The 26,913-nt window shown below is 43.6% G+C and overlaps 1 protein-coding gene across 10 annotated transcripts in view; it reads right to left on the bottom strand.

Moving 5' to 3' along the window:
• ZNF827 (zinc finger protein 827) overlaps window positions 1-26,913 on the bottom strand; it is a 176,757-nt gene that overhangs the window by 63,264 nt on the left and 86,580 nt on the right. For all 10 annotated transcript variants that reach the window (XR_009259272.1, XR_009259273.1, XM_058721252.1 and 7 more), the window contains exons 6-7: window positions 20,407-20,646; window positions 17,775-17,832 (exon numbers count right to left, since the gene is read on the bottom strand). Coding sequence is in view for 8 of the 10 variants with exons in the window: in XM_058721252.1 (XP_058577235.1) it covers window positions 17,775-17,832; window positions 20,407-20,646 (298 nt within the window). In the remaining 2 variants the exon portion in view is untranslated. The remainder of the gene's footprint in view (window positions 1-17,774; window positions 17,833-20,406; window positions 20,647-26,913) is intronic.

Below are 26,913 nucleotides of genomic sequence, written 5' to 3'. Positions count from 1 at the left end.
ACACACACACACACACACACACACACACACACACACAAATGCAGGATAAGGTACCTTTTTAAAAAAAAAAATAGTGTTTAGAGAATCTAAGAAGATTGTGCTTAAAATGGAGGAGAAAATATATTACATCAGACAAGTGCTGTCTGTATATTCTGTCTGTTGGTTTTATATTTAAGGTGAATATATGAAATATCACCATCTTTGAAACATTGTTAAGCACAGTCAGGACAGCTGAGCAGTAAATTTTACTCCTGTACTATATGTTCACTAAGTGTATTGTGCCCAGATGAAGACCAACTGCCCAGACCAGGATCAGAATCACAAAGGCCTATTTGAGGTTCTTCCCAGAGGAGCAAGAGATTCGCCCTGGTTCATGCACATTCTGTCACCTGGGTGCTTAGGACCAATAGCACGCATCAGAAGGACAGCAGGCAGGCCAGAGTCAGGGGCCAGTGCACTTTAAGAGATAACTCACCGGTCCCCACGGAAACCGAGACTGCATCCTAGAACCATCTTGTTTTGGAAGGAGTTAAGCCAGCTAACGGGACTCCTGAAAGGACCCTGGGGACCCATTATTTCCCATGAAACTGAGGCCCTGACTTGACTGATTCTCAGTTCCCCGAGTGGCTCAGCTAGAACCAGAAGCAAGGATGTCAGACATCCAGCCAGGGTTTTGCTCTGCAGCGAACACAAAGGATTTGGTTGCTTTTAACCAGAGTTTTCTAATCCAATTGTAGCATCCACCGTCCATTCCTCTAAAGTAAACTGAAAATAAGTAATGTGATCACATGTGTGAATACTGCAGTTATCAGTACAGTCCAACCTGGAGAACGACAGCCCAATTTATTTACAACAGAGGAAATTTATTTATTTATTTTTAATTTTTTTTTTCACTATATGAAATTTATTGTCAAACTGGTTTCCATACAACACCCAGTGCTCATCCCAAAAGATGCCCTCCTCAATACCCATCACCCACCCTCCTCTCCCTCCCACCCCCCCATCAACCCTCAGTTTGTTTTCAGTTTTTAAGAGTCTCTTATGCTTTGGCTCTCTCCCGCTCTAACCTCTTTTTTATTTTTCCTTCCCCTCCCCCATGGGTTTCTGTTAAGTTTCTCAGGATCCACATAAGAGTGAAAACATATGGTATCTTTCTCTACAACAGAGGAAATTTAATGGAGGAAGTGGGTACACAGGTGGTGAAGGTCCATAGCGGCAGTAATGCAGCCCGACACAGACTGGCGCCTCCCTGAGGCTGGAGGAACAAAAGAAGGAGGTAGATGGAGCCCAAGGTCGGGGGCCACCTGGTAGGGTCTGCATCTTGGAGGAGATGCAGCTCCCGCAGGAGACGGAAAGGGGGTGGTCTTCCCTAAGCCCCTCCTCCTTCTCCCACCAGGGCATCGGATTGGTGGAACCTTCCCACAAGCCAAGGAGAGTCAGCCTGCAGGGATCAGGTCCCCTTCGAAACTGCAAACCAGGGGGAAGCCTGGGAGGCTCAATCGGCCTCCGACTTCGGCTCAGGCCATGATGTCACAGTTTACGGGTTCAAGCCCCACACTGGGCTCTGTGCTGACAGCTCAAAGCCTGGAGTACACTTCGGATTCTGTCTCCTTCCTTCTGCCTCTCCCCAGCTCGTGCTCTGTCTCCACCTCCCTCTCGAAAATAATAAATATTAAAAAAAAAAAATTTAAAAACACCCCTGCAAATTAGGGGAAGGAAAAGATGTGAGGGCACACGAGACTAGTACTGCCACGATTAGTGTTGCTTTTCTAAACATGCCTCAAGGCTATGGTTACTGTCATTAAATAGTAAAAGGAAATATTAAGATAAAGACGGAAGCCATACTTCTTGTAAGTACAAGAAGTAAAACATGTATTAGTTCACAATATTTGATATGACTGTCAGGCCAGATTTAATGCAACTTTGTATGGCATGCTTTTTAGTTGTATCTTAAACATAAAACAATTTAAAGGGGCTTAAAGAGTGAACCCGCTACAGGCTAGTAGGTGATGGGAAATGGGGAAATGTTGTTTTATGCCAAACAGCTCATAACCTGCAAGTGATACAGAATACTTGAAAGGATAAGGCGATGCAGTAAGGTGGCCAACAGCACGTGCTCAAAGGTAGGCAGCTCTGAGTTCAAATCCCAGCCTCACCACTTCGGCTGTGTGACCTTACACGTATTATCGAGCTTCTCCAAGCCTCCATTTCTTGTCTATAAAGTGGGGTGATCACAGCATCCACACCTCACAGAGGAGCCGTCAGGACTGAATAAGATGGTCTGGAGAATATGCTTCTGTAGTGCCTGGTAAACACTAAGTGCTCAATAAATGTGTTATTTTTTATTTGCATCTTTGCCTAACTCAAATAGGAGCACAAATGAGCCAACCTACAAGTTGACAGAAAGCGTAGAGTTTTCTTGTATAAAATGAACGAAGAAAAAGCCACTCTGATTTTGAAGAGTCTTTTTGACTTCTGGGTGACTAGGTTAATTTCCAACTCTTCGGTGAAGGACGTGGTTAACAATCAAAGGGCTTTTAAGGACAGAGACACCTTGGAGGATTGTTGGTCAAACCCAGAGTATTAAGATTTCTCCACTCCCACCTGGGTAGTGCTGGAGCTTCCATACAAAAGTGCCAGTGCTATTCTTGTGTCTGAGCGGACAGTTCACAGGAGAGACACCAGGAGCTGGTCCCCAGGCACAGGGTTAAAGGTCAGGCAGTGGGTCTGCATATTACTGTGACTCTGGAGGCAGCAATTCCCTTAAAATCTGAGAGTTCGGGGAAACCCACAAACTGTTTGGTCTGAAATGTGGAGAGTTCCCTCTGAGGACATCAAGAATCTCAAAAAGGGCTCCCTAATGGGTATCTCAAAATGTCACCCTTCTTGCCACAGAGACATGGTGGGTACTTCCCCCATTCCCTCGATCTGCCAGCAGCTGTCTAGTGAGTGCCTACAACATGCCAGGCCTTGGGAACATAATGGTCAGCAAAACCAGCCATGACTCCAAATCTCAGGGAGTGCAAAGACCTGTGTGGGTACATGAAAGGGAACTGTAACGGAGTCTAACGCTGTGGAAGGGAGGGTACAGTGTTACGGGGCAGGGGGAAGGGTGTGGGGGCTAGCCTGGCTAACTGAGTCGAGACCTGAAGGGAGGGTAGGGTTGTGGGAAAATGGGGAAAGTGTCCCCTGCACAGAGAACACAGCCCATCTACAGAGCTGCTGGAAGACGCATCGAGGAGGGACATGAGGCTAAAGCCTGGGGAAGGAAGGCACACTGCATGTAGGGATCCTGACTTTGTCCCAACAGCAGTGGGAAGTCCTGCTGTGTTTTAACAAAGCAGTGGGGCCTGCAGAAGACAAGACAGGTGGCCAGAGTAGCGGTCCACATGAGACATCGTGACACCGGTGGCCAATGCGGCAAACCAGCAGTGACACGTGCAGACCGAATAATGGTTTAAGAGATAGGGCAGGTAAAGACTACAAGTACATTTATTTTTTTTAAGTTTATTTATTTATTTAGAGAGAGAGAGAGAGGTGTGCACACGAGCACGGGATGGGCAGAGAGACAGGGAGAGAGAGAGAATCCCAAGTTCGATGTGGGGCTCAAACTCATGAACCACGAGATCATGACCCCACACTAAAAAACTAAGAGTCGGATGCTTAACCTACTGAGCCACCCAGGCACCCCAAGGTACATTTAAAACCAACCCTCAGGTTTCCAGGTGAACCAGGACGAGGCTGCCACGGTATGTGCCAGGAACAGGCTCCTAGATTTTGCTAAATACTGGAAATGGGCTACCTCTGCATCGCAGATCTCCACCGATGTGAGGAGTGAAGCCCAGTTATCACCAAGCCACTCAGAAGAAATTGAGTTGAAAGGGAGACAATCACCAAGGGAAACAACATTCCAAATAATTTTCTACCCTGGATGCAGCTTTATCCTGCACAGCACAGAAGAGGTTTCTTCTCAGGGAGAAGGAGTCATGCTGCATACTAAAAAGGCAACAAAGGACAAGCAATGTTACGGGGCAAGGAATCAATGAAGAACCCTTCACAAGCCAAGGCAGCATGAGCCTAATGTGAGGTCTTCTCTAGAAAGAGACGATATTAGGTTAACAGGGCATCAGTCTCAGGCCAAACGCGCAGCTGCAGTGCTCTGCATTGGGAGGCGTCCCCCGGAGGCGGGGAGCGCGGTGGTTTAGCACACCGTTTGCAACAATCTGAGTCTGCATTCCGTACTGGCCATTTAATAGTTAAGTGACTTCCGGTCAACAGACTCTAGCCTCAGTTTCATCACTGGAAAAAAGTTTCAAAATACCTTCTTTGTAAGGGTGCTGCAAGGTTAAGTAAGGTATTTCATGTCAATGCTTTTAGTACACAGTACATGCTCAAAAAAAGTAGCAACTGATGCATATATCGCTACTCAGTGTTCTAAAGTACTTTGTGTATATTAACTTCAGGTTAGTCCTCACAAGGGCCGTACTGGGTGGCTACCATTATTATTATCCATAAGGAATGCAGAGACTGGGGCACAAAGAAAGGAAGTGATTGTCCGTGCCCGTGAGCTGAGCTCAGATTTGAATACAGGCAGGCTGGCATCCCAGTCTGCACTCTTACCCACTAAGCTACACTGCCTCCCTCCTGTGATCCCTTAACATCCAGGCAGCTCAGGGGCGGTACAGAACCGCAGATCCTCCTTGGAACGAACAGAGCAAAAGGAAGGGATACAGGAAGGAGGGCTGAAGGGGGGATGGGAGCAGCCATTTCAGTATGCAGGATCCCAGGTAACTGAAGGAAGACTTTTTCACCTGAGAAACACAGCACGTGAAAATGATTTAGTCTTTCCCTCCCTCTAGAAGTTAAGATATGCCCCAATTTCCTAAAACTTCTGCAACCCAGAGGCCTGTCAATTTGCAATCCTAATTATTCCCCCCCCCCATCTGCACCCACTGGTTTTGAGGGCAAGCTCATCTCTGTGATTAAGCCTAAGTGAAGAAGGAAGAGTAACGAGGCCATCAGGTGTTCACAAGCCTCTATTTCAGCACAGATCTGAAGCTCATGGTGGCACTATGGTTACACAGACATTTGTATATTAATCTTCCAGCCACCTAGATTGGCAGCTATGTTTCAGGAAGAGGAGCAGGAAAAACCAAACTTGCAGGATGCCTTACATAGCATGTGCTTGATTAACAGGGTTACATCTCCAATGACATTAGCCATCTTCAACTCTGCCCATGATCTGAGGACAGAAGACACTGCACCTGCACCTTTGCACCAAGCAATGTCCTTTTCAGAATGTCGAGATGGTATTCCTTAAGCTCCTTTTCTTCTCCCGTGCCTCATGCATTTGCAAAATGCAGAAGCACATCCACTCTCGGCAGAGGCCCAGCTTTGCGGTGGACAGGGCCGGCCCTGCGTTCACGCCACAGTGATGGCCGCTGGTGGGAGAAGGTGGTGGACAGGGGAGTGCCAGGACGTGCCTGACACAGGATGAGCTGGGTCTGCATCTCCTCAGGGAGGAGAGCAGCAAATGAAATACGGACTTCCCGATGTGCTCGACTTGAGCACATTCGTACCGTCCTTCAACTAGTCACTTAGTCGGTTCCCAGTTCTTCCAGAAAAGCAGCCGGCTTGTGACTGCTGCATGGCTCTCACTTCCTGACTCCCCAGCTGCCCGAATTTTAGTCATTTCACTATGAAAAAGCCTCTCCATCAGAAAGTGAGCTAAAGAGGTGGAAAAAGGGAAACACTGTCAACAAAGTGATTTATTTCTGGTTAATATTTTTGGTGAAAAGCTGGTAATGGAGGAGGCTGAAACTAGCAGCTAATAGGAGAGAAGATCATCACCTGTCCTCATATAATGAAATCCCCACCTGCCACAGCATATCCCCTCTGCCCCTGGAAAAGGCTACCTGGAAGCCTTCGTTATTGCAGATAAATGTTCAGAAGCAGCATCTGGAAGCTGTTGGTGTAAACTCCCCATTACTTTTCTTGCCTTTTGCTAGTTAGAAAAAACAAAACGTTTACCTATTCAAGTTTCTCTTGTGGGTAAAAGTGAAATGAACATCTAATGTATCTTTTTACTTTTCTCTGGTAGAAAATCTAAGGTCTAAATTATGAAGGGGCACTGCTGTCATCGTGACTGGACAAATCCAGGCATCAGACGGCATGGCCTGTAGGGTCAACAGCGCGGGGGTGAGGAAGGAAAGATTTACAATAAATAATAAAACAGTTCATAAAAGATTATGGCCGTAAATAGTGATACATTTTGCTAAGTGCGGATTGTGGCACAAACATTTCCACCTTTAACATCTGAGTGTGCCAGCAGGGAGCTGTGCCTCATGCAGAACAGAAGGCCGGTCTACTTACAAACCACCCCTCCCTGGGCACCAGCATTGAAACCAAAACGTTACAGGAATTCTCGTGTTGATGACAACAGCAGAATAAAGCAAAGAGAAGAGAAAAAGAAGGTGGACACAGCATAGAAGAGAATGTTGGAAGAAGTACTTTTAAATAATGACACAATTGGTGGGAATGCAAACTGGTGCAGCCGCTCTGGAAAACAGTGTGGAGGTTCCTCAAAAAATTAAAAATAGACCTATCCTACGACCCAGCAATAGCACTGTTAGGAATTTACCCAAGGGATACAGGAGTGCTGATGCATAGGGGCACTTGTACCCCAATGTTTATAGCAGCACTTTCAATAATAGCCAAATTATGGAAAGAGCCCAAATGTCTATCAATGGATGAATGAATGGATAAAGAAGATGTGATTTATATATACAATGGAATACTACTTGGCAATGAGAAAGAATGAAATCCTGCCATTTGCAACAACATGGATGGAACTGGAGGGTATTATGCTGAGTGAAGTAAGTCAGTCAGAGAAAGACAGATACCATATGTTTTCATTCATATGTGGACCTTGAGGAACTTAACAGAAGACCATGGGGGGAAGGGAAGGGGAAAAAATAGTTTCAGAGAGGGAGGCAAACCATAAAAGCCTCTTAAATACAGGGAACAAAGTGAGGATTGATGGGAGGGATGTGGGGGAGAGGGGAAAATGGGTGATGGGCATTGAGGAGGGCACCTGTTGGGATGAGCACTGGGTGTTGTATGTAAGTGATTAATCATGGGAATCTACTCTGAAGCCAAGAGCACACTGTATATACACTATACATTAGCTAACCTGACAATAAATTATATTAAAAAAATAAAAATTAAAAAAATAATAAATAATGACACAATTATTTTAAAGGAGCAACAGAGAAGAAATTTTTTTTTCCTTCTCAAGGACAATAATAACTCTTAGGACTGAACTTGGGAATGGCAAACAGAAAAGAAAGATTAAACAAGGAAGAGAGACTTTGATCTGTAGTGAGTTTTTACTCAGAACCAGTAAAGATCTGTATACTTCAGGGTAGAAGGAAATTCTATGAAGGTAAGAGTTTCAGACAAATCATCCTGAAGTGACATTCTGACTTCCTTTGCACATTTGCAAATTTTTCTTTAATGAATAAAAAATTAAAAAAAAAAAGATGGTGTATTTTCAAGTAAAAGCACTTGATTATCTATTCAGCTATGTATCATAGTGCATAACAGGGCTTCAGGAATTTTTCCAAGAGCTGCATAAAATATGTCCTAAAGATTCCGGGTTAATTTTTGTTCTGTTTTGTTTTATTTTAAGGAAATCTTAAGAATAGATGATCTGACTCAGATATTTCTGAAAAGTTATAATATATTGCAAAAGGAATGGAAAAGTTCTGTGGTGGTCAACGTTTTCTCTCTGTGGCTGCTACCTGCTCCCCAGCGGACCCCAGCCCCTCGGCCATCTCATCAGAAGGCCCTGTGTGCGGGGCCTGCCTCAATCTCTGCTCAGCCCCCGTTATTAATTCAAGTCCGTAAAATCCTAGTTTTCTGTTCTAATATAGCATGTTTTTTTTAAAGGGCTGAAATTCCATATATTTACCTAAAACCATTGTACTGATATTTTTAAAACTCTGACCTCTGAATCACTTAGACCTTGGGACACACCCTCAGGGTGACACGCTGTATTAACATCTTGAAGTGAACAGGAAGCAGTGGTTGAGAAAATCTTCCATGCCTTAAGAAAAAGTAGGCAACAGAACAGTGATTCCGAGAATAAACCTTGCTGTAGTTCAAGGACTCTCTGACCATGTGGCATATGAGACACGTGACAGATTGAAATGGATACAGGTAACGTCCGCATGGAGTCTCCACGCAGACATAATGACACTAAAGGAAAGGACGACAAGTCGGAAATGTTCTCTTGCAACAAAACCTGGACAGGGCTGACCAAGTCCAGGACTTGCCAAAGGACTGACAGAATACAGTCCTTGCCAAAGAGCAAAGAGGGCTGTTTTTGTTAAGCTTTTCCAACACATCAAATACAAAAGATGGGCTTATTCAAAGATAAGGAATAGGGGAACTATTTGGGTTGGTTATAACTAAATCTTCTCAACATTTCCCCAAGTACCTTAAGGTCACGAGAAACTTTCTGAGAAGCTGGAGTCGCTTGCATGAAAATATGCTCACGACTGAACAACAAAACATCACCATGCTTTATTTTTTATATCTCATTTAAAAAAAATTTTTTTTAACGTTTATTTATTTTTGAGACAGAGAGAGACAGAGCATGAACGGGGGAGGGGCAGAGAGAGAGGGAGACACAGAATCTGAAACGGGCTCCAGGCTCTGAGCCATCAGCACAGAGCCCGACGCGGGGCTCGAACTCACGGACCACGAGATCGTGACCTGAGCTGAGGTCGGCCGCTTAACCGACTGAGCCACCCAGGTGCCCCAGATATCTCATTTTTTATAAAAGGTCAAGTAACATTATTTCATTTCCAACTTAATTTTCATGATTAACGTGTGAATTTGTAGGAAGTGTTTCTTTTTATCTCAAATATTACTGGCCTTGATTACTTTCTTTGTCAATAGTTTATAATAGAATAATAGATACTTAAAATATTTTTATATACTTACATATCTATGTGTTTTGTAACATTTATAAATGATTGCATTGAAATATGTTAAATACTCAGTTCCACAGATCCTTGTAAAAGAATTTTTAGCACTTTATAAAAACGCTGGCAAGGTCATTTTGCTAAGGTATAGCAATCACTATATGTCATGTTGGACTGTATGTGGTCCTCCCAAACTTCCAGCTTCGGCCCTCAGTTTCTCTTTGGATGAGAGATTAGCTGTTTCTTCTGAAACGGGCCCAGATATTTTAGGTATACCAGTCAGTGCCAATTTTCCTATGAACATTCTAGCAGTCAGTTAAAAAGATAATCATCTATAATGAATGAAAACAGCTTCAATGGTGTTCATGAACACTGTCCTTCTCTTTGCAACACCAGAGAAATAAGGATGCCCTATTCTTGAATGATTTTATGTGTTTATTTATTTATTTTAATAAAAGAATTTGAACATAGGGATGGAGAAGAGTGCCCAAGAGTAAAAATGATTGCAAGCCTTGGACCTGAAGACAACTCTGACCATCTGAAACAGCAAGTTCCCTATTCAAGCTTGGGAGGGGACACAACAGAGAAGACCACTGATGACCCCAGTGGGCAGGCCTGGAAACCCGGTCATCGATCACCTTGGGTGCACACATTTTCTGAGAAAGGATTGTAGCGAATAAAGCGTGAATTAATTGCTACCCATCGGCAGGCGTCAGCTAGGGCATTTGTCTACAAACTGAGGCTTGCATTGCAGACTCAGTGGGTTTCTAAAGGGGGCTTGTGGACAGATGAGAACCAAGGTCATAATACTGCTCGTATAAGCCCCAGATTTTCATCTTTAATTTTCAGAGTTGACAAGAAAGCTAAAATGTCCTCCTTCTCCTCCTGGCCCACTGACATGACTGCATACTCAGCTGGCAGCGATCAAATAGAACTTTCTCAGCAATTAAAAAACAATCAAATGTGTTGTTAATTCTGTATGGTGTACAATGATATTGTCGAAAATATCCTTATCTTTTCAGAGATCTATATTAAAGAGTCTGCAACTGAATGTTATGATGTCTGGGATGTGATTTTAAAGTATAGGGTTTTTTAAAGTATATGTGATCTTAAAGTATAGAAAAGGGTTGTGAAGTAAAGTGTGACAAATGTTTTTTCAGTGGGTGATAGGAATATGGTGGTTTATTTCATTATCCTTCTGTTCTGTTTTGAAATTTTTCATAATAAAAAAATCAATAACAACCAAACAAAAATTCCAACCCAAACCACCAAACAGAATAATAAATGACAATAAGAGAAAATATACAAAAGAACGAATACAAATGCCTCTCCATGAAGAAAATGCTTGACATCATTAAGAATCAATCAATACAAAGATTTTAACTATAAAATATAATTTTTAACCTCCCAACTGTTAAAAAAAATTAATGATAAAGCAGAAGACCTTTAAAATATTCCCTCTCTCTCTCTCTCTCTCTCATTAGCTTCTGGTAGAATTGTAGATTCAACTTTTTGGAAAGTCAATTAGACAATTCATGCAAAAGCCTGAAAACTGAGTGCTTTTTTGAGTCAATTTATCCCCAGATTGTTTATATTAGCAACAACTTGGGAAAACAAAACAAAACCAAACCCTTGATATCTAATAACAGGGGGCTGATGAAATAAATTATGACACATGCAAACACTGAATACTACGTAAACATTAAAAGAATAATATTGAGTTATGTTTACTGACACAGAAAGAAGTTCTTAATATACTGCTGGGTGAAAAGAGAAACCTGCAAAACTGTATATATAGTAAGATCCAATTTTTATAGGAAAGTATGTGTATATAAATGGACGAAAACTTCAGCCAGGAGAACGACCAACTTAGCAGTGGCTGTCTCTAAGTAGCAGGATTGATTATAAAGATTGGTTTTTTCTTCTTTATGCTCTCCAATATTCTCTAGAAATAAGTTATTTTTAAAATATTTTTTAATGTTTATTTACTTTTGAGAGAGAGAGTGTGTGCAAGCGGGGGAGGGGCAGAGAGAGAGGGAGACACAGAATCCGAAGCAGGCTCCAGGCTCTGAGCTGTCAGCACAGAGCCTGACACGGAGCTCGAACTCACAAACCGTGAGATCATGACCTGAGCTGAAGTTGGACGCTCAACCGACTAAGCCACCCTGGTACCCCTGATTGAAGGCAGTTTTAAGACATAGGCGGGGACAACTGTATGTAAATTATGATTCCACCAGTATCCGTCAACTCCAGCTGGAGAAGGGCCAAAAGCTATGGAATAGAGAGGCTGTTGAAAATACAGAAGAAAAACAGAGCATCTTACAAAGAAGTAGATATTGGCGATGTTTTTATTTTCTTCTTGCAAAAGCACAAATGCCTTCTATTTAGGGCTGTCTCAGAGGCAGGCCAATCTGTACAACCTAACACCACGTTTTCAGGAACAATTCCTGCTGGTGCTGTGAGCATTCATCCACTCTGGAGCCAGGAAACTTCTCAGGACGAGAAGCACAATGCCAGGCCTTGTGGAGGGCCGCTGTGGCGGGGAGGCCAGACCCCGGGAGCCAGAGCCAACCGCAGGCCAAGGAAATGAACCTGCATACCCAGATCTGCAAAATGTCAGCTTGCGAGGGACCTGGATCTCCCACAGGAACCTGACTCTGAGCATCCACAAGGACAAGGGGCTTTCTGCTGAGGCGAGCGGAGACTAGATGAACGCAGTCTTCCCTGCAGTGATGCAAGACTCTGTGCTGTGGATGCTGTGGGTAACGCCAGTGCGATATGGATGCTTCCTGGCCTGTTGCACCATCCAAGAGGGCTTCTCACCCCCAAACTAGAGGTCAACCCTTGCGTACGTGATATATTTCTAGTAAAAACTGTGGAGACATACTCAAGAGAAAATCCCAGAAAAGAACAATGGGATTGAACTAGCACCTGAGTCGCATAGACCTTTTGGTCATGTCACCCCTGCTTAATTTGTCAAAGGTGGCTAAGAGAGAAAGCTAGATGTCTACCTACAGAGAGTTACAAATGTATGCTTCATCCCTGGCTATTCCGAGTTATACAAACAACAACGAACACTGTTGTGAGGCAGGAGAAATAAAGATGGCAGAGCTCGTGGGAAATGAGGAAAAGGCACAGCCCTCTTTAGATCTTCAAAAGGAGATTTAAACCTGTCTCTTCAGAGTAACACGATACCAAACGGTTCTGGAAGTGTATTGTTTCAACTATAACAGTTCAATATAGACATCACAGATGGAAAGAAAAATGGCAGAGGCGATGGTTACAGGACAATGGAGTGTAGGAATAGATAAAAGTACTAAGAAAGGTTTGGTCAAATAAGGAAAGAGTCCAAGTGGCAGCAACAATTTCAGGCCATTGCGATTATATATATATCCTACTATTCTCAGGAATGAGTTTTAATTTCTTTGAAAAATAAAAGCTCAAACATAAGTTGAAAAGGATGTATTACCAGTGAAAAGACACTTAGGTCAACAGTTGTGTCAGAGCAGCTGCAGACAGTGGTGCAGGTTGTGCACTGCACAAAGGCACCATACACCTCCACAGATACCAGAGATTTATGTATTTATTGTGACAATATTCCAGCAGATGGCAGTATCTTCAGGAAGGGTGTCTTAAAATTTGCAGTGGCACCATATGGCCCACCAAGAGCCTTGACTTCACCAAAAAAAGCAGTGAATATCTTAACTGAAGGGACTCCATGAAATTAGTAGCAATTTCCATTTTTTTTAGAAATGGAATCTCAATGCATTTAATTTTAAAGTCCTAAAATTTAATGGGTAATGAGACTATGTGGAGAGCTACTCAACAATCACCAATTTCATTTGCTCTCTTTCTTATTTTTTTTTTCTTAATCGTTTTTGTCTAATCTGGTTTTCTTTGTGAGTAATCTTTTACTTTTTAAGGTAATAGAGCATTATTCTCTTTTGCCTTCCAAAAAATGAAAAGAGGAAACTATGTAAATTGAGGCAGCACGTCATGCTTTTCTAAATGTGTGCAATTTCTATTACTGAATCATAAATATTTAAGGACATGTATTCAAACCATCACACAGGAAAATTCTATATTGGATACCTCCAAGTGCATATGTCTTTTAGTAAGCACTGTAAGAGCCATTATCTAAATCATAACAAATAGCCCACATTTCAAGTTCTGAAAATTGGGCAAATTAAATGTTGGTTGGCACAGCAGGATACGAGTCTACCTTTCTCTGATTTTCCCACTTCTGCTTTTTGTCTTATAGTGGAGAAAAGGACAATTCAGGCAAATGCTTCCTTGCTTTTGGAATAAAGCAAACCAGGTGTGAGAAGTTTTTCTTAAGGCCTGCAATCTTATATCCCCGAGGACACTGAATTATTAATGGGTAAAAGGGAGAACAAATAACCAAGAGAGGGTTCTTGGCAGCCATTGTTTGACGTTCCTGATGTTACACAACATTGAGCATATCCAATTCACCTGCCAGGAGCTATCTGATTCTTACTCTAGGGTTCCATTTTCCTATTTCGATCTTATCCAGCATCTGGCTGGGTGATGGTCCATGTCAGAAGATGTAGATCTTCTTTTTATTCCATTAAACTTTGGGATCTGGTTATGATATCATGCCTCATATATTTTCATCAACAAATGATACATATTAGCTGGTTATCTATTCCCTGCAGAATCTAGGCTTGTGCTAGGAAAGGAAATAGAAAAATCAGGATTTTATTAGTCTCTTAAGTGTTCAGTCCTTCTGTTCTCCTGGGTCTGGCTGGACTGTCTCCTCATCTCATTCATCAGGTAGAATGGCATTAAGAACACTCAGTCCACACACTATCTCAAAGGAGACACACAGCCTTCTTTACCCTTAGATTGAATTTGCTGGACTCTGAGGTTAAACAGGCAAAAAGAACTGCTGTTTTAGCATTTACAGCGAAGTTCCAACTAAAGGACTGATTCGGTGAAGGGGCCCCTAGGAGGGCACAAACAAGGGTGGAAAGGTTAAGGCCAAGGCGTTGGTGAGTGGGACCACACGATCCAATCATTCCAGCTGTTAAGTAGATTGATTTCTTTGCCTGGCCACATGGCACTTTGGTAGATTGTTTTTTACTTTGGGGAAGATGATATTATTTAAGTAGCTGAGTCTCAGTTCTTGGGATGAGAAAAAAGGCATTTTCAAACAAGTCCTTAAAATGACGTCTGGGATTTGCTTGAAAATAATTTAGGGGGATGGAGAACAAACGGAAGGGCCCTGTCAACATAGGTCATGAGATGATAACTGTTCAAACTGAGTGATGGGCACATTCCCTACTTTTGTATATGTTTGACATTTTCCATTGAAAGAGTTTTTTTTAAAAAATGAGGTAGAAAGCCAATGATTCAGAAACTTGCTAGTTATTAGTTTCAACCTTTAGCTTCACCTAAACCTCGTTTCAAAAAATTGCTAACAAGGAATGCTAACATCGTTTTCTCTCTCCATATCTGCCCATCTTATAATAGAGGTATTAACAAACAGCAGAATTCCCAATGGAAAGGATCTGACGAGGAGGGAGGTGTAACTGTCAGCGCCATGGAGGACAGTGGGCTGCACATGCATCCACAAGCTTCATGCACTCCTGGTGCCCAGGCACGGAAATCGGCACCTTGGTAAGCACATGTTGGAATGCTGAGTTACAATGTTTCTTTCTAGGCTGCTGCACTTTTTCTCAGTTCCTGCAGTTGGAATGAGAGTCAAGACCAAAAATGACAAACAACTGTGCACAGAGTTACGGATTTGTACAGGACAGGGAGAGAATCAGCTTCTCTCTTCAGTACTGCACATCTGCCCTCGGCCCCCTGGATATCCAGACCTTAGGGGCAGGAGGAGATCTCACTGAGTGGAGGGGGCTCAGGCACCCCTGGCATTTGGAAGAATTGATCTCAGTTAAACTATCTTCAATGTACCTAGCAACCCTCAAACATGGCAGATTCTGATCTTGACTGCAATCAGGAGCCATCATTCTGGACAGTGAGCTTCTTCTGGAAAATATGGAAGATCCCACTAAGTACTACCTAAATATCTGGGGATAAGGACATTTTGAGCTTGATATCAATCTTTTTTGAAAAGTATCGCAAATCATACCTTAAAACAAAACCCCCATGAGCTGACCTTGTGCATGCAAAATAAGGGCTCCTTCTAAAACAGGAATCAAAAAAGAAGAGAGGTAGTTGGCATTTTCCCCCCATCCCTGTTATCAGTTAACTGAAGTTAAAGAGGATTTCTTGGCACAAAGCCACTTGATTCTGTTCCGCCTGAAGTAATGAGGTGAGAAGGTAAGAAAGAGATCTATTTGAGGAGAGGCTAATTGAACAAGTTCCTACTCAAAGGAAAAATAAAAAACACACCAAGGATTCTATAGAAGAATAAACCAAGAATTCTGTAACACTGGTTTCTGAACACTATACCATGTCAGGGGCTCACAGCAAGCCCCCTACTTTGCTTTGGGCAAAAGATCTCATTTGGATTTCTTCTTACTCATAATCTCCCAGCAAGAGAAGAATTTAAGGATTGCTTCATTTTTGCCAAATGGCTAAAAAAATTTTTTCTTCTATCCTATAATTATGCTCTAGCTCCAGCCAAGGAAATTTAGACTATGAGACGCATTTCACTCATTTGGGACTGGTTCAAACCTCCTTTTACTCTTCCCAGAGAACACCTGAAAAGCATAAAATAACATGGCTTCGCAGCACACCTTTCTGTTGTATAAATATTAGTTATCCTAAAGATGCAGCAGAAAACCACCACAGGGGGTGCTGTTGGGTCCTGCCCACAGCTCCTTTCCTGCATTACCTCACTCACCCGCAAGCGGCTGGCGGTGCTGCTTGCTAACAGCGAGTGAGAGAACTGCCTTCGCCATTGGAGCCCCTGCAACTAGGAGGCTACTCAACCCTGGCTGGAGGTGACCTGAAGCTAGTGGATAGTATGGCGGGGGGCGGTGGTCCAAACAGTCGGCCCCCTTGCCTCCAGGCAGGCTTTACCCTGTGGTGCAATTCATGCTCCAGAATTCTCTGTGGGATCGAACTGAAGCTGGAATCTGGTGAAAACCACGTCCTTGCTCCACAACCTCCCCTTCCTTCTCCTGCCCCTTCACGGCCCAGCATGGTCCTCTGAGCGCACTCTCTCAATAAAACCCGTTCCCAGATCCCTATCTCAGGCTCTGCTTCTAGGAAACCTAGATTCATGACACTTCAAGACACCTAGGACTGCAAATTAAAATTAACATTTATTATTTTTCGTCTGCTGTCTTTCAGTATCTCCCAAGCGGGACAATTTCACGTGTTTACACCCATGGACACAAGACTTATTAAATGGTCTTCAGAATACATGCAGAAGGTCCACTGGAATCAGCAGCGGCTTACATTTCCTGTTTGAGCAACTAACTTAACAGACAAATAGCCCTCCCAGCCCCCAGACCCATTTCCCAAAACAATTTGCAGACAAGATGGCGAGCCCCGTTTTCCACCCGCGTACTTATACAGAGAGACAAGGCCAGCACCACTGTTCTGGGCTGTTGCAGCAGGTTTCCCTTCCCTAATGCGCCGTGAACTTTGTGCGAGGCCAGCTTGCTCTGTTTTAATTACTGTTTGATATTTGATATTTCTAAATTCCAATTCATAGAATTAAAAAAAAAAACACAACAACTCGGGTTAAGGTTCAAATGAGCACCGTTCAGGTGCCTGATGAGACTCCACGGTCAGTTCACACCGCCTCAAAAAGAAAAGCATATTTATCTTTCATTGCAAGAATTAAAAAGACAAAACCGGTCAACTGTTCCCATTAGGAAGAATTTGCTAAGTTTGCTCAGGAAAGCAAAGTTCCTTCATTTAAAGCCTTCTTGGTAGCTGACACGTCGTAGTCTCTGTTCCTATTTCATTCGGTAAAGACTGCATATTGGGCTAACTCAGAAACTGGGGGGTGGCCTGGGGTGGGGGTGGGGAATGGTCCTTCAGAGCTAGAGGTCGCATTCCCCCCCCCACCCCCCGCCAGGGTTTCCTTTTTCCGCAGGGGTGGGGTGTGCACTTGTTGGAGCTTGCGCAGAACGGTTCAGGTCTGGACGGCCTTCCAGGCCGGGGAGGAGCAGCGCCACTGGCTGGACCCCTACCTTTCCTATGGCAAATGGATGGGGAGGAGCAGCGCCACTGGCTGACCTCCTTAAACTGCCTTTGGCAAATGGAAAGCTTCCTTATGTTCAGCTGTTAGCAATAATGGCTTTCCTGCGGCCTTTTCAAGCATTTTCTTCTGCTTTAATTTTTTTTGCCCTCCTCACAATGCTGTGATATCCTTGGTGACAAATTATCAGTCCCCAGCTGCCGAGTTACTCAGGAGTACAGCTGCAGTAAAACCTTGGTCTACCGACTGAGCGGGGGAGGCCTTCCTGAGATACAGACCCGGCTCCCAATTACAGCTGCACGGCCCGTTTAAACTCCCAAGTCAAGAAACTTCTGCAAAGAAGAGAATATTATCTACTTCACAAAACTACTGTGAGGAATAAGAAAGGAGAACATATGGAAAATTCTCCAGCCAAGTACCAGCTCTTAGATGTTTGATAAATATTAGTGGTCCTCCCCCTTGGTGTCCTTCCTTTCTGTGTTGTTTCTGTCAAATTTTTAACACGAACTGGTGGCATAGGGCATGACTCCTTTGAACCCCGTGGGGGAAAACAGCCTGGGGACCAATGCACAACACGTGATTGGAGCCTGATGGCCCCACACAGAGGGCGCTCTGAGGGGACCCCGCATAAAATGACCTACCTGGTGGTCGTCCGAATGGTGTTTTCTTTTGTGTGATTGTTCTCTTTGCTCACTTTTTCTGTAAGGAGAAAGAATGAAACATATACCTTTCAGGTCGTTCTTACTCAATTTGTATCTTCTAAGGCTTAAGCAGAAACTCCCTTAGCATTTCTTTTTCCCTCCTGCGGTTTTCTTTTTTAAGTGTGCAAACCCTCCCTGTCTTACTCACAAAGACAATCATGAAAAGCATATAGAGAGCCTCCGCAAAAATATTTTAGTAAAAACCAATCAAAGGGAAACAGTTACTAACAAATTTTAAGTGTGTTGTCAGATTTTAATGAGGCCTTAATAAGTACATATACACAGACAGAGATGTGCACAAAAACAGCTATTTCTACTGTATCTTTCCCCAGCTGAAAATTTCTCCTTTCCTCTGATTCAGCACGAAAACTGCAGTGGTTGCAAGTGTTCCGCTTCTGACTTTGATGACAACCTTTAAGCATTCCGTATTGTCAGGCCCCTTTGTGAGAGGGGATATAAAAACAGCCACAAGACCTCTGGGCTCTGCAGTCATCAAGCGCTTATTCTGATAAATGTCATGAGGGACAAAAAATATCATTAGCCAAGCAGAGGTACACCCTCCCTTACTCTGTCTTGAGGTCTGTATCTACCAGCTGTCAGAAATTATTTAATTAGCTTTCAAGAACACAAAAGTTGAACTCCGGCCTTCCCGATCCAGTTCAAATGTGAGGATTCTGCCCTGTCACAGCTCTCAATGGCTCAAGTATGCGGAGAAAACCTGGCCAACTCTGCAAGGGTTTCAGATTTCCATGGCAGGGCAAGCAAAAAACTCCAGATCGTAGGGAGTTCCCAGATATTTGGGAAAACGAAAGGTTTACAACATCTGTCCAATACTTTGTAACATTGGTCTGAAGCTACTGCATGCACACCTGGGCGTGGACAGTTGCTTTCTGTCTGCTGAACGACGACGGGGGGGTGGGGGGGTGGGGGTGTGAATTTGGATTCAGAGGCAGTATTCTTTCAGAGAGCAGGAAATCGAGGCTCCAAGATTTGCCTGAGGTCACCCAGGCAGTAAGTGACAGTGCTAGGGTGAGAACTCTTCCACAGAAAGTTTTTCGCTGATAGTAGACAGTGATAATGTACTGTTAGAGACAGAGACTTTCTGAAAAGAACCACACTGGCCTCACTTGTGCAAATTTTAACTGCTAAGTAATTTTCAAAACTAAATAAATAAACTAAAAGTTTATTTAGTTTTGAGAGACAGAGCACGAGCACAGGAGGGGCACACAGAGGGGGAGACACAGAATCCGAAGCAGGCTCCAGGCCCTGAGCTGTCAGCACAGAGCCCAATGTGGGGCTCACACTCATGAACTGTGAGATCATGACCTGAGCCCAAAGTCGGATGTTTAATGGACTGAGCCACCCATGCGCCCCCAAAGTTACATTGTTTTTAGATACACTTTCAGCCTGCTTTTTTTTTAAAAAAAATGCATCCTGTATGATTTGGAGCTTTTGGGAGCTTGCAGAGATCTGTGTGTCCCGTTAAGTTTACAGAATTAACTATTTCTGTTACTGCAGAACTTTGCACAGATACAATCCTTGTTCGAGAACTGGGAGGTCACCATTTTCAGGACCAACTGATAGTTTCAAGCACTGGGGTGTGTTACCAGGCTAACAAGAAGGTGAACTATCATGATGGCATGCAGATTCTAGCAGCTTCTTTTCTCTTCCCTGATACTTTTCTTAGCGGGGAAAACAAGTGAATGCTTAAATAATGAGCCATCTCATGGTGTTTTGAATATGTTATCCATAACAAACAGAGTTTATCAAACATTAGTAACAAACTTTACTGATGCATGAACTTCCATATGTAAGCCAATGCTTGACTACCGACAAGGTATGTGTATTTCTTACAAATCTGAATCCTGTATGTGTAGGTATCTTCAATCTCAATCATGTCCAAATAATAACAGCATATTAAATTTGTTAAGGACAAACAGTATGCAGCCTGAAAGAGTTAACAAAGGAAACAAATAGGACCCTTGTCTGTTCTATCAGAGCTGGTAATTCCTACATCTGTAAACTCCAAGTATTCAAAGTAGAAACATTGGTTTACAGAAAATGCTCTATAAGGCTATAGCTGGAAAGAGTCCTCATATTTTCATCTTTTCCTTTTCCTTTTTTTTTTTTTTCTTTTCTTTTGGCTAGAAACAGTACGATCTCCTTAATTCAAACCACACTAATTTGGAATTCATGGTAATTCAGTCACTGTTGGAGTAAATCGAAGTTTATCTTTTGAACGTTAGGGGAGAAAAAAAAGGCTGCTAATCAGATCAACTGCCTAAGCAAAATTAGAGGTGAGATGTTTCGCCTAGACAACAGGGATCATTTGCACAGAATTGAATAGAGTTCTAATTTCAAATGATTCTTAACTATTTATTAACAAAAGTTTGGCAGGAGTTCTACTTGGCAACGTTTTATTAACCGTTAGTTTGAGTGGCAGCATGGGTGTTAAAGTAACAAAATCGATTTCTGTCTGACAAATCTATAATGCAGGTGTTTTTTGCTTTGTTACAGTGGCTTTCCTTCCAATTATTCCCAATTATTGACATTTTTCTGCACAGAAACATACCTGACAGTTGAAAGAGAAGCTCGGAAGCCATCTTCACAGAGATATCCTGACTGAAGAGGTTTCTCTCTGGGGGCACTCTGCCCTCTGGCATCTTCTGTAAGGGTTCGGTTTTCTCTCGCCCGATTAAAGTGCTATAGCCAACATTCCGGCTGGGTGATACCGAGACATGCGAGTCCTGGATGTCAACCTCCATGGGCTCCTCTTTAATCTTCACCATCTGAGTTTCCTTGTAGCTTTCCGCTGCAAGCGGGTGGACGAGGAGAAACAAGAACACCACGGTTTTAAAATTCTGAACCAAATCCAGTTTCTCGTCACAGAGAGAACCATGAGGATTGCGTCTGGGAGCAGGTTAGAAGAGCACCACAGCTCAGAAGAAACACAGTTTCAAAAACTACTTCGTCCAGCCCACCTGGTTTCCTGAAAAGGTTTTCTGAGCGGAAACCCAGAGAAATGAAGTGACTTGCCCAAGGCCACAGCAGCGGCAGCAGAACCAGGCCTGGGTCTCCAGATCCAGCACTCGGGTTCCGTGCCCAGGGTCTCCTGACCACTCCCCCCATGCACTCCATCCTCTCTGCCACGCTGCTTGCAGAACTAAGGAGAACATGGTGAATGCCTGTCCTTGTTTTAGAACTTACGCAATTTCAGCAAATCAAATAAAAGCAAGCATATTAATACTACGATTGTCTCCCTCTATCTTTAAAGCTCTGCCCAACTTTTCTTCTCTCTCTTCTAGGGCATCTAAATTAATAAAGGGTAAATGGGGTCGATTCAACTGAGACATTTATACTTTGCTGGGAGCTAGTAATCCTCAAGACCACCTAGGAAGTTAATTGTAGCCCAAGGATCGACGCTGAGAAAAATAGCAATCTTACAGGTTATAATAATGGTTCAATTTACTGACTGTTGTTGCTTTAGGTGTGACTATTAGATGTTTGATCTTTAGTCCAAAACATATATTCGCCTTGTAAAGTCAGAGTGTCTTTATGTCCGTGCAGTCCTTAGAGCTAATGACAGCATCTTTGAAACAAAGTGTGCAGGCAATCAGACCATTAATTTGGGTCACTTTAAAATGAGCACACTTTCAAATCAATAAGCATTTACTAGTAACTACAGCGTACTCAGCATTCTGGGAGAAAAAAAAGAGGAGACAGATAGATAGCAAATAGTGGCCCCTCAAAATATGTCTACATCCTAATCGCGGAAAGTTGTGAATGCCACCTTATTTGGAAAAAATGTATTTGCAGATATGATTAAGTTAAAGATCTCAAGATGAGATTGTTCTAGATCATCCAGGGAGGCCCTAAATCCAGTGATAAGTGTCCTTATAGATGAAGACAAGACACAGTGGAAAAGGGCATGTGAAAACAGAGACAGTGCTTTGGACTGAAAATGTGCCCCACTCCGCCCCCGAATTAATATATTGAAACCTCACCCCCAATATGAATCTGGAAGCGGGGCCTTTGCGAGGTGATTAGTCATGAGAGTGGAGCCCTCATGAATGGATAAGTGCCTTTATAAAAAAGACCCCCGAGAGCCCCCAGACAGCAAATACTTGAGCTCCTTGATTTTGGACTTCCCAGCCTCCAGATCTGTGAGAAAGAAATTTTTGTCATTTATAAGCCACCCAGTCTATGGAATTCTGTTGTGGTGCCCTGACCTTAGCAAGACGAGAAAGTGGGGTCATGTAGACACAAGCCAACGTCACTGCTGTGAGCTGGGGTGGTTAGAGAAAACTATGCTTTCCCTACAAAGCAGGAGAAAAGTGAGAGCCAAGTACATGCACAGTTTATTGAGTTGTAGGAAAGAAGACAGAAGAGCATTTCTAATTAAATGATTACAGTTAATGTAGTGTTGTCAATAAAAGCTTACATAAGAAGTGTGCTAATTGTTCTTTTTTCCTCTTGACATACTACACATGCTTTTCAGGGAAAATGACTTGTGTTTTTGTCAGCAACTAAATTGCGAGCAACTGTTATATTTAATTTAGATCCCTCCCCCCTTTCCCTATTCTTGCCAAGCTGCTGTTTCTTGGTACATCTGTGAAACTCATAAAAACCAAGTTCATCGATTCAGTCATGGCAAGGAAAAGAAAAGAAAAGAAAACATTAAGCTTTCAAAGTTACATACCTAGCTTCTCTGCCTTGACTTGTAGTCCATCTGCCTCTTTCTGGAATGCTGACTCTACCCCCTGGCCACCCCTTAGGGATTTGGTGACCTGACAGCCACCGTGACCTCTAGCTACCTAGCTACCTCACTCATAGGTGCAGTCACAACACACGTTTCCCTCTTTGTGTTCCCTCAGAGTACTAAATATTTGGGAAACAAACAGTGGGATCAGTGTCACAGGTAGGTAGTGATGTCTCCGCACCCAGCAAGTCATTCCAAGACTTGAGGACAAACACAAAAACATGGCAGCAAAGGATTCACTTAATTTTTAAAAGGAACCTCAATGATATAAAGAGCAAAGCTAGAAAGTAGCTCTTTATCTTCTCCCATCCCCTTTCCCCAGCGTTGTCCCTGGGTTAAAAATCCCGTGGCTAGGTGAACCACGGACTTGAATGGTATCGGGTTTTGAAAGCTACTTGGGATAATTTCAAGTATGATTTACATGAAGTGTTGTCTGCCCTTTCTTATGATAACTATTGACCTTTCAAAATTGCACAAAATGCTGATTACTGATAAAAAAAAAAAAAAAAACCTTTACATTTTTAATCTACCTGATAGACTCGAGACTCACAGAGAAGAGTTTTCAAACTGACATCTCAGTGGGCAGGTGAGGCATAATATAAGAAATATCTTGGGGCGCCTGGGTGGCGCAGTCGGTTAAGCGTCCGACTTCAGCCAGGTCACGATCTCGCGGTCCGTGAGTTCGAGCCCCGCGTCAGGCTTTGGGCTGATGGCTCGGAGCCTGGAGCCTGTTTCCGATTCCGTGTCTCCCTCTCTCTCTGCCCCTCCCCCGTTCATGCTCTGTCTCTCTCTGTCCCAAAAATAAATAAAAAAATGATGGAAAAAAAAAAAAAAAAAAGAAATATCTTGGTGCTTCTCGCTCTTCCATGAAATAGCATTATTGCCAAATGGTTTTGTTGTTGTTGTTGTTAAAGCAGGGTTTCTCAACCTCAGCACTGATGACGTTTGGGGCCAGATACTTCTTATTTTGGGAGGCTGTGCTGTGCATTCTGAGATGATTAGCAACATCCCTGGTTTCTACCCACTGGATACCAGTACCACCCATCCTCCAGGTGTGAGAACCACAAATAACTCCAGACGTTGTCAATATCCTCTGCGGGGAGGGGGCAAAATCACCCGAACCGAAAACCACTGCTGTAAAGTTTTTGCGACACTTTGACGTTTAGCCCCTTCCCCCAAATTTAATCTGCACCCGAGGCAAGTAAGAAAGAAAAGCTGCTCTTAAGTTATAGATTAGGCTCCCCCACATACTAATCCCATCTCAAGCTGGTGCCTGGACAGGCTAGCGTAGGAGGCAGGAGGCAGGCTGACTTGGGAACAGATCCCAAGTCGGCTAGAGATCCCCACCGGTGCTCTCTCTCCCCTCTGCCTAGGGCATCCTGACAAAACAATTGTTGAATTAATCATTTCACTCTTTGCTTGGACTCCCTCACCCAGAAACATGCCTACCCATCCAGGGTTTACTCATTCCCATCATCTTCCTTCTCCACGTGCATTGTAAATCCTTCTAGAATGTCTTCTTAAAATAATAGGACAAATACTAATTTTACCCCAAGTGACCTATTCTGCTATTCCAAGAAAGAAATTGGCACATGGAAAAAGAGGAAAGACAAGAGTGTTAACAGTAGGTTATATGTGGGACGTGGGTTGAAGGTGACTGTTTATTGCAATGCTCATTTGTATCTTGTAATTTTTCTATGATAAATATAGATATTTTGTCATTTACTTAAAATTTTAAAAACAAAAAAATGACAACATATGCCCATAAAAAGGTGATTATTTCCTCTTTAAGGGTGTTTAGAGAAGCACCTGGGTAAGAGTATTTAGAGAGGCGCCTGGGTGGCTCAGTTGGTTAAGCACCCGACTTGGGCTCAGGTCCCCATGTCACAGTTTGTGAGTTCGAGCCCCATGTGGGGCTCTGTGCTGACAGCTCAGAGCCTGAAGCCTGCTCGGATTCTGTGTCTCCCTCTCTCTCTCTGACCCTCCCCCCCCTTGTGCTCTGTCTCTTTCTCTCTCAAAAATAAATAAACATTAAAAAAAAAAAAGAGTGTTTAGAACACTGTGTATGCCTGGTAGCATAGGAGAAGTAGGTTTCAAATTAGGTAAGTCCTATTTAAACTCTGCTTGGCAGAGGGGAAAAAGCAATGACAACGCAATAATATTGTCTTTTCTGCTTTCACAAACAGTACGTTAGTAATTACCGAACGGGATTATGTCATTCATCCATCATGTGGCTGTTTCCGCCATTTTTTAAATGTCCACTGCATACTGAGTACTATGATAGAGGCTATGTGGGATACAGAGGCAAAGAAGACACAATTCTGGCCCTCAAGCACTTTTAGTCTAAATGAATGATCAGACAAGTATAAACAGCTCTCTAATAAAAGAGGTAAAAATAAAATACAGTGTGGGAAGAGGAGTTAAGGACCACGGGGAACCACAGCACAAAGGCAGAATTGTACTCTACCTGGAGTGTTCAAGGAATGTCTGTTTTCTGGTTTGGCTGGGGGGCCAGCATGGAGAGGTGGAACTGGCACTTTGAAGAAGCCAGACTCATAGCATAGAATATAAACATAAAAGCACCTCTGTTTCTGTCTTCCATTGTCTCTTTAAAACTGCCCTGTAGAAAGAGCTCCTCTCCTGTCCCTGGGTGAGAAAACTCAGGCCGGCCCATAACCTGGTAATTCTTAGACAATTCAAAGCCTTATGGTCCTGTGAGCAGCAAAATGGTCCTGATTCAGAATCCAGAAGGCCCAATCCCACATGTTAGTCCACAGTTCCACCTTCTGGGAAGGTGAGTCCCTGCCCTTCCCTGGAAGGGTCGACAGGTAGCCTTTTGGGAGGAAAGGATCTGCTTCTTCTCCCTTTCTTGTTGCCTTCTCCCCAGCACACTAGTGGCCCTTTCAGACCCTAGAAAAGAGCTGGAGAAGGCGGGGGAAGAAGCGGGGGACAGAGGAGGGAAAGGTCTTTGCTAGCCTGTTCTAGAATGGTTTCACCCTGTTAAGGCCAGCAGGCATTTCTCTCATGGGATTCAAGCATGGGATCTTCAGAGATCTTTTTTTTTTTTTTTTTAATGTTTATTTATTTATTTTGAGAGAGAAAGAATAAGTGGGGGAGAGGGAGAGACAGAATCCAACCCAAGCTGTCAGCACAGAGCCTCACTTGGGGCTTCATCTCACAATGGAGAGATCATGACCTGAGCCAAAATCAAGAGTCGGACACTTAACCGACTGAGCCACCCAGGCGCCCCTCTTCAGAGACCTTTAACTTCGAGGTGATCTTTCCCCTGTAGTTCCCTTTACCTGGCTGAACTCCCTCTTGTCTGGGGTCCCTTATTCCTTCCACCGACCCAGGAATCTGCCAACCACCAATCATCTAGGCAGCCCTACTGGAAGCCATATAAGACAACACCCATGCCATCCCTGCCGCAGGAAAATGGTCTACCCTGGAGCCACATTTAACACCTCCTTCTTTACTTGATCCTACAAACTGAGCAAGCTCAGACCCCACACAGAAATGCAGTGGCTCTCGGCGCTCGTGCACGCAGCCCCCAAGGCAGCTCTCCATTTCTCACCTTCTAGATTTCCCAGGCAGACGTCAGACACCAGCGTAGTAGGCTCCCCTCCTGAGGAAAACAGGACAAACGCCCCAGTGGGCGCCCCTTAAGCTGTGCTCTCTAGAGTTGGGGTGAGGCCAGTACCTCTTCCCTCATCCCCACCACCCTGCAGTGGGGGGATCACAGCACAGTTGTCTCCAAGATTCCCTCACCCCTGTCTTCAATTGCCTCTCACTTTTACACCTTCAGTTTGGCCAAGAGGTCCAAGAGGCGTGTGTGTGTGTGTGTGTGTGTGTGTGTGTGTGGTAAAATACACATAACATAAAATTTACCACTTTAGTCATTTTTAAGTATACAGTTTAAGTACATTCACACTGTTGTGCAGCCATCACCAACCACCCATCTCTAGAATTTTTCACCTTCCGTAATGAAGTTCTACCCATTAAACACTAACTCCCCATCCCTTCTTCCCCCCAACCTCTTGTAACCACTGTTCTACTGTCTGGCTCCAGGGTAAGAGTTTCCTTCCTTCCTCCCTTCTCTCCCTCCCCGCCTCTCCCTTCCTCTCTCTCTCTCCCCCTGCCTACCCCTCCTTCCTTCCTTCTCCCCTCCCTCTCCCCCTTCTTTCCTCCCTCCCTCCCCCTCCCTCCCTCTCTCCCTTCCCCCTCTTTCCCTCCCTTCCTCCCTCCCTTCCTTTAAAGTTCTTCATGCTGAAACCTTGGTGCTGAAGCCAAATCCTCCCCTGAACAACCGTTTAACAAAAA

Source organism: Neofelis nebulosa, chromosome 3 (genome assembly GCF_028018385.1).
Source record: "Neofelis nebulosa isolate mNeoNeb1 chromosome 3, mNeoNeb1.pri, whole genome shotgun sequence".
Taxonomy (NCBI): Eukaryota; Metazoa; Chordata; class Mammalia; order Carnivora; family Felidae; genus Neofelis; species Neofelis nebulosa.
Note: the sequence above shows the minus strand (reverse complement) of the source record. Positions and strands in the feature narration are given on the sequence as shown.